The following is an 11402-nucleotide window of genomic DNA, read 5'->3' as shown; positions in this document are numbered from 1 at the left end:
ATAACTTGAGAAGAATTAAATATTTGGATATGATCCAAATATCAATTATATGAATGAGATCATATAAGTGAGTTTATTATAAATGTGATTTATATTAAATGTTATGTATGGTTAAGAGAAAATACATTTATAGGTTATATTGTATTTGATATAGTATGTATTTGATATAGTTTATATACATATAATAAGGTTGTTATTATATATATATAATTATTATTACTATTATTATATTATATTAATATTAATTAACTCCCTCCCCTAATTTATCTCAACCAAATACGTGATTAGAGGGGTCAGAGAAAAATGATGGTGCTAATTCATCTTCCTCCATGAAACACTAAGAGAATAGTTCTCTCTAGAAAAAACTAAAAGAGAAGAAAACTTCTTCTCCTCCCTCTGCTCCTCTCCATCTCCTTCCTTTTCCAAAACCCTAAGGCAGAGTCCATACCTCCTGCCATTCTCAATCCCTAAGGAGAACACAAGAGACTCCATTTGATGGTGTCCCTTTTGGAGAAAGAGATTCGTTCGTGACTTGTTCAAGAGATTTTTGAAGAATAGTCTTCAAAGGTAAGAGTTTCTAAAACCTTAAGTTTTTCTTTATTAATGCATGCTATAATTTATGTAAATGCATATCTTGTTCTTGATTTACAGTAAAACTTGCATTCAATGAACAATGGATTTGGGACGATCTTGCTTCTGCTCTAGGGTCTCTCCTCATAAAGTTCCTTCAGATATGTCATCGCTTCCACACTTAAGTCTCTTTTGATAGGGTCTGATTTAGGAGTCTAGCATTTTAAAATTCATGATTATTTCATTTATCCATTGGTTAATTTGTTAATTTGTTATTTATTCTAAATTTTCTAAATTTTTATTATTTGAGCTTTATTTAATGAACTAGAAGTTTTATTTATTTTATTAAATTTTTCTTCGAGAAATTTATTGTCAAGTCTATGCATGCATATAGTAGTGACCTAGGGGTATAATGAAAAGTTGGGTCATTACATTTTAACTTGGGACAGTTGTAAATATATATGAGACCCAAAATATTTACAGATATAGTACAATCGAAAAGAATTTACAAATATAACAAGATTTAGATCCAACTTCTAAAATTTATAAGTAATACTGATAGACCATATCACCAATAAAAGTATATAGCAATAGAGTCTACCATTAATAAATTTTGATATATTTACCCTTCTTTTACAAAGATTGCTATACACTTAAAAGTACTCCCCATTTCAGTTACTAAACTCACGTATTGTTTTGAATATGGAGCTTTTTCCCCCTTTGGAAGAAACGAGTCTTCTAAAAGAAATAAAGAACAAAAAACTAAAAGAATTCTACACCTCATAATAAACATGTTTTGGAGAGGAGAAAAGAAAAATACAAAAAAAACAAAAAAAAAGGATGAATAAAATATCTGAATCACTCGATCTCAACGCAAATAATATATCTTGACCGCACGATCCCAATTCACAAACACTACCGACTGGTCAAAGACGAGGTTCGCATATTCACCGGTCGCCGTTCACCGTTCGCCGGACTAATCGCGGCAGCATAACCGGATTTCTCCGATGGCGTTCTCTTCGATTACCATGAAATGCACCCCTATCCTTCACCTGCGAGCCCTTCCTCAAAGTTCTGCACCTCAAAGTTCAATTTCCTTTCGATATTCTCCTACGAAATTCAGCCGGAGGAAATCCTTATCGATTCGATCGGTTTCAGTCCCAGGTACGCTCTCTTTTTTTATTTTTCCTTCTGTATTCCTCCTTTCTCTTTGGTTATTATACTTGACTATATCACCGTAGTTCATCGTCGTATTGTTTGCGTGAAATTAACCAGGACTTTTTTCCCCTTTGGATTGGATTGGAACTGTGAATTTGTGAAGAACGTCAGGGTTCGAGTTATTTTTCTAATTATTTAACGTAGGATCGATTTAGTGTTTGCTTGGAATCGAAATTGTTAGCTGGTGGAAGTCTCTTATTGAAATTAAGTAGCAGAATTTTGGGGGTTTTCTTGTTGAGTGACATGGAAAATAAATTTCCCCGCAAACTTGAACTAATGAGTTGTTTGTGAGTTTGGTGATATACAAACCATGAGTTTGCATCTTTCTTTTGTACTAATGCTCAAATGATTAGGATGGACTGATCTTCATGTGGGGGAAAAGATGACCATTATTTCTCGTGTTCGATAGCATTGATAATTCATTCTTTTTATGTGTGTTTGGGAGTGACTTTGAAATTGTTGAAATCATTTTTGTCATAATCAAAATCACTCCAAAATATATCTTTTACATTAAAAATCAATTTAGTTTTTCATTTTTAAATGTTATTTTCATATCACCAAATTTTGATTCAAAAGCATGTATTAAGTGATTTTGAACATGAAAAAATGATTTTAACTCTTTCAAAAAAATAACTCCAGACATGCCCTTAGACATATTCAGGTGTAATATTATTTGTTTTATGACACTCTCCCTTTGCGGCCTACGGCAGAACGAAATATAAAACCTACTGAATCTTGTATTTCAGTTTTTGCATATGAAATATGATGAGTATATCATGTTTTATTATCAAAGTTTGCCTTTTCATCTTATGTTTTTAATATGTAAATTGTGATTAAACAGCTGCGCCAGCAACCGAGGGTATAGCACCGGCTATCTCATTAACCGATAATGCATTGAAACACTTGAATAAAATGAGATCTGAACGTAATGAAGATTTATGCTTAAGAATTGGTGTCAGACAGGGTGGATGCTCTGGTATGTCCTACACTATGGAGTTTGAGAACAGGGCAAATGCTAGACCTGATGACTCAATTATAGAATATAATGGTTTTGTGATAGGTAAGAGTTACAGTTTTTGCTTTTTTCACTATGAATTTCTAGTGAGGTTTTTAGTAATAGTGCAAATGTTTGAAGAAATCCTTTCTGAATGCATTATACTTGTAGATGATCATTTGCTTTATTTATACACACACTTTTGCGTGGGTGGGGGGTAATTTGTCAATGAGCTCCAAAACAGTGGAATATCTAAGTCTAGTTTTGCATATTTTTGGATTGGTAGTGTGGAATGGTAGAGGGCAAGTTCTCAATTTTTCTTAGGATAAAAGAAGCTTACTCTTTGTACATACTCTACAAGAATAATTTTACTCTATAGTTCATAATCTCTCTTAGTTCAAAAAGAAAACAGTGAAGTGTCTAAGGGTGTGTTAGAATACATTTTCAAATGTTTAATTTAAAAAATAAGTCATTTTGGAAGAAATTAGAGTGTTTGGCAGCCACTCAAAATAGTTTTTCAAGTGAATTTTAATCGGTGTTTATCAAAAGTGTTTAAATAAAGTATGTTTTTTGAAAAACTCTTTTTCCTCAAGTCAATCCAAACGGGCACTAAATCTAGTTTGCATACTTAGTTTGCATACTTTTGGATACGTTCTTTCCCTTGCAATGGTAGAGGGCAAGTTTTCAATGTTTCTTGGATGAAAATTACATGAACCACATGCCTTAAATTTGAAGGACTCTACCCAAATAATTTTACTCCAGAGTTCATAATCCATCACTTCTCTTGGAGACTCAAATCTCAATGACTTGAATTATTAGATACGAGCAATTTCTTATGCCAAGTGATAAGCAGGTTGCGCAACTACTTATGTCAAATATACTTGTCTTTAATGTATACTGTTCAACATAAACTTGTATGTTATTTCAATTCCTCGAAAATTGCCAAAATGAGCCTAGTTTAATTGTTATATAGAATGTGTTAGTAACCTAGAAGTATTTGGTTTGAATTTTCACGTTCATTGTACTTTAAAAGAAGAAAAAAAAAATCATTGGTAACTGCTCTCTACTCTGTTGATTAAGAAAAGTAAGCATCATCTAGTGAACTAAGAAAGTATCGTTTTGTCATTTTTCCTCTATGGCCTTTCAAGTTGTAGCCTCGGAGACGAATTTGATTTCACTTTTAGCTTGAACTTTTGATACAAACTTCCCACTCTTCTTGTTTTGTAGTATGTGATCCCAAGAGCCTACTTTTCTTGTTTGGAATGCAATTGGACTACAGCGACGCACTTATTGGTGGGGGCTTCTCTTTCAAGAACCCAAATGCTACACAAACTTGTGGTTGTGGGAAATCATTTGCTGCAGAAGTGTAGGATCGTCATCTGTATATATGAATGATTCAATAGAAACTGGATAGTTTCAGGTTAAAGAAAACTTAGAATGTGTAAAAACTCTTAGTTTGCTTGACAATTGATCCTAGCATACCTTCTATTACAAGCCCTTTGTTCGTGATATTTCTGCTTTAGCCCTTCTGGAAAAAAGAATTAGGCTTTTAGCTCTTCCTGTTTACTTTCTTACAGATTCTGTATTTGTTGGATAAAATATTATAGAATTCATGTATTTATTAAATATAGGCTAAATTATATATATATATATGTATACTTTAGAACTTTTTTTAATGTTTAAAAAATATCCATAGTCTTCAAAAGTTATAATATTATTCTTGAATTTTCATAAACATTTAAAAATTGTACTTAAAGAAGAAACCATTGGAGTGTTGGACAAAAAGTCGACGTGTTTAAATGTTGTTCTTGATACATAATCGAGACAAACATTCTAGTGATGATCATCTTGTTTCGCGTCATTGTCATAGTAATTTGCTGCCAATGTTATAAAGAATTTCTACTCTATAGATAGCTTTAAAACCTTTATGGAAGGTTAAAGTCAAGTATTATTGTAATTTTTGAAATAGTATAAATAATTTTTTAATAAATGACAAAATTTAAGAGTATTTTTTATAATTTAAACTTATAAATATATAATAAACAGAGAAATGAATGGTGTAGAAAGTAGGATTTTCTGCTGCTAGTGTTGTAACTATAATTCTTTTCATAGTTCTGAAACCAGGCTCAGCTATGCAAAGCTTTTTGGATCATCATATGCGATTTTCTCCCAAACCCGTGGTAGCATTTTGATACAAGACCTAAAGCCAATCTCAAAATTTCTTCTTTTGTTATCTACTTTCTACCTATGGTTTAAAAAACCAAGTTAAATTTTGAAAATTAAAAAAAGTAGTTTTTAAAAACTTGTTTTTGTTTTTTGAATTTGACTAAGAATTCAACTATAAAGAAAATGTAAATCATTATTAAAAAAATACGGAAGAAATAGACTTAATTTTCAAAAACAAAAAACAAAAAGTAAAATGGTTATCTAAACAGGGTTTTAATTTTTTTATTTACAGATTTTTTATCTTAGTAAATTTGATGTATTATCTTGTAAATTTGAGTTCTTTGGTTTATTGAATTGGATAATGTTTAATTTACTATGATAGAATGTTGATTCTCATGGAAAAGATACAATTTTTTTAATTACATTAATGACATTTTTATTGAAGTAAGAATCCTAAACTCAATATTCACTATTCTTCTTGTCATAATTCACTGATATTTGCATTTGATTGGCATGACTATTATAACAAACAATTTGCATTGTATTGTAAGTTTAATCTTAGGCACTATAAGCTAAGTAATAAATAAAATTACTATATATTTTTGTTTTAATTTATATTTTAGTCCTTAAAACTATTAGTAATGTTATATTTTTAAACTTTCAACACTCTTCATATAAAACAAATATATGAATGTCTTTTTTAGTTCAATAATGTGTAAAGAGAATTTGTCAATAGCTTATACCTTAATTAAATAAAGATCGTCTCATAAATTTTAAAAACTGATATTCAAAGAATAATAAGAAAAAATGAAAAAAAAATTGAAATTATATGAAGTAGTCCTAAATTTTGGATAGACATTTCAATTATTTTCGACTACAAAAAGACTTTTATTTTTTCTAAATTTTATTCCAAATACCCTTAAACTTTGAAACTGTTTTAGAAATAACATATTTTTCGTTAAAATCAATCATGAAAATTGGCGTGATAATCTGGCTTGAGCAAGCTAATTGGCCCATAGCCCTTTTCTTGAGATTAAAGATTAAGATTCTACCCAAAATTCGTTGAACAAAAAAAATATAACATTGGAATTGATTGAAAAAGTTAGAAGGCAATCAAGAAAATAATGATTCCCAATTCTTGTGATAATCTAATATTATTTCTAATATTCTACATTTTTCAATAAAAATCTTACTCTACAACTCTGATTCATTAGTAGATGTTGATCTAAATCATTAGTTTTACAAAAAAAAAAAAAAAATATGAGATGGAATTCTATATTTATCTAATAATATGTAGAATAAGAGTATAAAAAAGTATAACATTTCTAATTTTTTACCAAAATTTTAAGAACTCAACGAGATGTTAATATTATTTACAACTATATAAAGACGTAGTTCATTGTTAACTTATTAACATTATGTGCTTTATTTAAACAAATTTTAATTTCAGAAGTGAAAATAAAACTTATTCTAACATTTTGTATAAATAAACAGAAAAAAGGGGGGTGGAAAAAGAGAGTAAAAAAAGGGGTTGATTGCCCTGGTTGTCCATTCAGTAGATCAGATCCATCCATTTAGAAAAGGAGTGTTAAAACAATCTAACGGTGGTGATTTAGAAGTAGAGCGAGTAATGAGGAGCAGGTTCCACCGAAACATTTCTAGCAGAGCTCCCCTCCGCTTCGCATAGACGGTCTCTTCCTCAAACCTCAAACCAGGGCTCCCTCATATAATCTGACTTCTAATCCTCGAACCATTCATCGAAGCATCCGAAGAAAGGCGCAATCTGAGCTCCCCATCATGGCTTTCTCTTCTCGTCTCTTGTCCAAATCCAAGCAGGTTTGCCCTTTTCCGCCCTGGATCGGTTCAGGTTACCCTAATTTTCACTTATCTGATTGTTCATGTTTCATATTTATGAGTCATGTGAATATCGTTTTGTGTCGCTGTTTTGATTTTTGTTCTTCCGTTTTCTATACGGAACTGGAGCTTGTTTTTGCCCAATACTCTTATGGATCCTGATAATGGTGAAACCTTTGTCAATTTCTCCCTATTCTTGCCTTTTGTAATTTGCTGTTTTTTGATGGTTTCGGGATCTGGGATTTTAGGGTTTCTTTGGATGATGATGTAAAGTATGTAGGTTGCTGTGGATATTTCTAATATTAATGGGGCTTTGTTAAAGATTTTAAATGTTAGATGCATTGTTTGGGAATGGTTGTCTGTGCATAGTGGGAAAATGTTTGTTTAGAGGCGTAATGATCATTGAATCAGCTGCTTAATGTCGGGTTTCTTTTTGTACCCCTTCGTTGTTACAGGTGCTTGGCAGTCAAAGTATTTTACACCAGGGGCATGCTATTCCTGTTCGTCACTTTGCAAAAGAGGCTGCTCGGCCTGCTCTGAAGGGAGATGGTGAGGCAAAATACGCTCAATTTGTGAGAAAGAGGGAGAGATATATCTATGAAGTTTGGTTTATGTCTATCAAACAGTTGTAGTTATGTCTTTAAGGAATTATGCATAAATTATGTAGAGAATTGAATCACGGATATATATATATATATACGGGCAATGAAGCTACATGAGTGGTGTATTAACTTCTCTATGTGCAAATTGTTCTTGAATTTCTTGTCATTTAATTGTTAATGTCTATTTCTTTTTCTGTGGGTGCCAAAGAAATGCTGAAGAACATATTTTTGGAAGTGAAAAAGAAGTTTGAGACAGCTTTGGATGTTTTCCGAAAAGAGAAGATCACAATTGATCCAGATGACCCTGCTGCTGTAGCTCAATATGCTAAGGTCATGAAAATGGCAAGAGAGAAGTGAGTGTTTTTTCATGATTACCACATTTTCTAGTTAAATCCTCTGTGGCTACTTATGAGTTGACTGTTGAATCTTATCATTCTCTGTGTTAACTGGTGCAGAGAGGTAGCTGGGTCATTTTATCATCCGAGTATATTAATCAAATACCCCTGCCTCGTTTATACTGACTAGCTCAAAAATAATATTCTAATGAAGGATGAGGACTATGGGCTGTTGAATTTTGTGCATCTTAAATTGTATATAGATATCATTCACCACTTACATATTATTGTTTGGCCTTTCCTGTTTTTAGTTACTTCTTTTGAAGGTCCTTTTCCTTTCTATACACTTTGCTTAATGAAATTCACTCTCTGCATTCTGTGCAATTTGTTTGGAACAATTTTGTTCTAGGTGAATTCAAGGAGCATTGCTGGAGAGTGATGGTATTGTATTATAATCATAAATATTCTTCTGGGACTCACAATTTGGCTTTTCATTTGGGGCCAATAAACTGGAAATGGATAAAATTAATCAATAATAAGAAACAAGTATTTCATGGCTTCAACTATTAAATGAGGAAACACTAATGTCATTTTTGTTCTGTGTACAATATACCATTTTCTAGGAAAATGGCTTTCGAGAACGATACATATAGGACTCTTATTTTATTATTGTGTTCCATGCTTCATTTTTTGAGGCATCCTTTTATCTTTCATCTTTCCTCATTAAAAATATAAGTTAGAACTCAAAGACACATTTGTAGGTTGTCACTAAGATATAAGCTTTTATCACATAACATAGGACCATGTGTATATATTAGAACATGCTATCACTAAAATATGTGCATGTGAATTCTGTGTGAGTTACAATCTTAACTCTCTTTTTTCTTCCTTGCAGGGCAGATTTATTCTCTGAATCACAGCGAATCAAATACACCATTCAGACAAAAACCCAGGACATCCCAGATGCCAGATCATACTTGCTGGCATTGAAGGATATCCGGATTAAGTATGTTCCTCTTCCATGAACTTGGATTCCTTGTCTACCTGAGCAATGCATTGTCAACATTTCTCTCCTTGGCATATTAACGGTTGCGGTATCATGAATATTTGATTTTCAAGGGTTCCAAAATTGACAAGACTTAGAAACTTTGACCAGTATCGATCAATATAGGCTTAAACAAATAAATAATCCACCGAAATTGAACAAAAAATCTATAAGTCTCCAGTTCATGTACATGTATAAAAGCTAAAATGGCTTAGCCCTTGGTTCTTCTTTTTATTTTTATTTTTTTCCGGTCTTTTTCAATTCTCATGTCAACTTGTACAGACTTTTTGGCCTTTGGCCTCCATTAGTCTGGTCTCAGATGTTCTCTAACCAACAAAAGTTTGTTGTATGGCTCTGTTATGGATTTGTTCATTCCAAATTGTAGGGAATTACATTTTGGGGGTATTCATTGCTCATGCATTCATTCTTATGCCTGAAACCTGTGGCATTGATCTGATGTCTATTGCCAAGTGCACGAGTTCGTTGTTATACTGTACGTTTCGTCTCTTGATCTAATTCCCATGTACTCTTTCAGGAGAGGTCTCAGTGATGATCTTGGTGCAGAAGCCATGATGTTTGATGCTCTGGAAAAGGTTGAGAAAGAATTGAAGAAACCTCTTATGAGGAATGATAAGAAAGGAATGTCTATTCTTATGGCTGAGTTTGACAAAATCAATCAAAAGTATGATTCTAACTTCTTATATTTTCCGTTTATTTTGGCTCCTTTCCAAAAAGTTCAGTGGTTTATTTACAGACGGTTATGTTGCCATGGATAATATACTTCTAAGATTGCCGTCAAGAACAATAAGTCTTGGGGAAATAGAAGCTTCCACACTCCCGTTTTGGATAAATGATGTGTTGTTCATCAGGCTTCTATTTCAAAAGTAACAGTGAAGAATGATGTTCTTTTTTATTAGTTGCATGCTTGCATGTCTATTTGGTATCGGAGCTGGTTGCATAGAAGTGAAGCAAAAGATTCCTATTAGATTTCGTTTCTAATTTCACTTAGACACTAGCTTTTACCAATCTACATTTCCAACGGAGGCTCAGGATGGTTGGTATCTCCTACATGCATACAGTTGAACAGTCTTTCTTTGGGATATATACAGTCGAACAATCTTTCTTTGGGATATATACAGTATTTCAAGTACTTTGTTTAATTTTCTTTTACCTATCAGGCTTGGGATTCGGAGGGAAGATCTGCCCAAGTACGAGGAGCAGTTGGAACTTAAAATTTCCAAGGCACAATTGGAAGAGCTGAAGAAAGATGCTCTCGAGGCAATGGAAACTCAAAAGAAGCGGTATGTAGTTGATTATTATACTGCAAAAAGAATTGCCTTAATCGGTATTTGATAGTCTAAGTTAGAGTCATCTATATTCTTGCACTGCAACATCTTCATTAGTTTGAATGCCGGCCAGATAGATTTATAGATAAAGGTTGAAAGAGTTTTGTTCGCAAAAAGTATAACCTGGCTTGTATATGATAAAATTTACCGTAGGTCTGATGGCTTTTATCAATTCCTTTTGAAACTTCGCTTATTTCCCCTCTTTGTTTTCAGTGAGGAGTTTAAAGATGAGGAAATGGTGGATACGAAGTCATTAGACGTGAGAAACTTCCTGTAGATTTTCAAAGCTTTTTTGATTTATTTTCTGGTTGAGAAAAATCTGTCAACAGAACTGATTCGGCTGTTTATGAACACCGGGATCCATCTCTTTAGCTTTAATAAGAAAAGCACCTCTGATATTGGGAGTGCATCATTTGGCTGACGTGTGTTCCCAACCTTTTGTTTTATTTTATTTTATTTTTCTTTTTGTAATTCTTCATCCTACTATGTTACATTACCAGGTGATAACTGGATAGATATTGTCAAGAAATTTTCATTCGATCATTTGCTGATGTTTTCCCATTTTTTTCCAGTGCTTGGTTTAAGCCTATTTGCTCTGGTTAATTTCATGGAGCGAGTGTTTTAACTTTTAACGTATTATCATAAATTTTTAGGTCCTACGGTTGAGGATCGCTTTCATTAGAAGGTGAATAGTTATTGCACTGGATAAAATTCTAATATTTAAGGTTGAGGATCTCTTCCATTAGAAACTTATACATATAGGCGAAACTTTTATGTTAGGCTGCTTTCATACGGTACAAAACCCAAAATCTTCACCCTATGTTATGTACAAAGTAAGAAAAAATCTTGGAATTTTAAAAAAATAAATAATAAAAAGAAACAACTTTTCTAACAATTGATTGTTTGATCAGAAGAGTCCTCCGACTATTCAACAATATTTTTGGTTAATGTTTTAATATTTAGACACTAAATATTTGTTTACAAAAGGTTCAATATTAGTCTATCCGTTTAATAGTCTTGAATCTTAAATTTGGTGGAATTTGTTAAATTATAAAAACTATTGTCATACATATGAATACGTTTTCAAACAATGTTATTAGCTGTGAATTCGTATTTTTCTGTTTCTTAGCAGAATGTGTATTTATCAAAATGGAAGACCGAAGATATGTACATGATTGGTTAAATTATAAAAATAATTTTCATATACGACTATGTTTTTCAAAATTTATAGCGAAGATGTCAACGTAATAGATTAAAATTGAGCCAGGGAGA

At 32.1% G+C, this 11402-nt stretch overlaps 2 protein-coding genes across 2 annotated transcripts; both read left to right on the top strand.

Moving 5' to 3' along the window:
* Positions 1-1268: 1268 nt before the first annotated feature.
* CPISCA (chloroplast-localized ISCA-like protein) lies at positions 1269-4408 on the top strand. Its single transcript, XM_039024910.2, has 3 exons — positions 1269-1734; positions 2630-2848; positions 4010-4408. Exons 1-3 carry the CDS (start codon positions 1578-1580, stop codon positions 4150-4152), a joined length of 519 nt encoding a protein of 172 aa, XP_038880838.1. The 5' UTR covers positions 1269-1577; the 3' UTR covers positions 4153-4408.
* A 2130-nt stretch (positions 4409-6538) lies between these two features.
* On the top strand, positions 6539-10673 carry MGP1 (MALE GAMETOPHYTE DEFECTIVE 1). Its single transcript, XM_039025191.2, has 7 exons — positions 6539-6784; positions 7258-7351; positions 7613-7757; positions 8635-8745; positions 9320-9466; positions 9963-10085; positions 10344-10673. Exons 1-7 carry the CDS (start codon positions 6746-6748, stop codon positions 10405-10407), a joined length of 723 nt encoding a protein of 240 aa, XP_038881119.1. The 5' UTR covers positions 6539-6745; the 3' UTR covers positions 10408-10673.
* Positions 10674-11402: the final 729 nt, after the last annotated feature.

Source organism: Benincasa hispida, chromosome 3 (assembly GCF_027475165.1).
Source record: "Benincasa hispida cultivar pf3 chromosome 3, pf3_genome.v1.1, whole genome shotgun sequence".
NCBI classification, from domain to species: Eukaryota; Viridiplantae; Streptophyta; class Magnoliopsida; order Cucurbitales; family Cucurbitaceae; genus Benincasa; species Benincasa hispida.
Note: the sequence above shows the minus strand (reverse complement) of the source record. Positions and strands in the feature narration are given on the sequence as shown.

Coding starts and splice junctions, on each gene's coding strand:
- CPISCA (XM_039024910.2), top strand. CDS start 1,578: ATGGCGTTCTCTTCGATTACCATGAAATGCACCCCTATCCTTCACCTG. Junction 1,735..2,629: donor TCGATCGGTTTCAGTCCCAG/GTACGCTCTCTT, acceptor GTGATTAAACAG/CTGCGCCAGCAACCGAGGGT. Junction 2,849..4,009: donor ATATAATGGTTTTGTGATAG/GTAAGAGTTACA, acceptor CTTGTTTTGTAG/TATGTGATCCCAAGAGCCTA.
- MGP1 (XM_039025191.2), top strand. CDS start 6,746: ATGGCTTTCTCTTCTCGTCTCTTGTCCAAATCCAAGCAG. Junction 6,785..7,257: donor TCTTGTCCAAATCCAAGCAG/GTTTGCCCTTTT, acceptor TCGTTGTTACAG/GTGCTTGGCAGTCAAAGTAT. Junction 8,746..9,319: donor TTGAAGGATATCCGGATTAA/GTATGTTCCTCT, acceptor GTACTCTTTCAG/GAGAGGTCTCAGTGATGATC.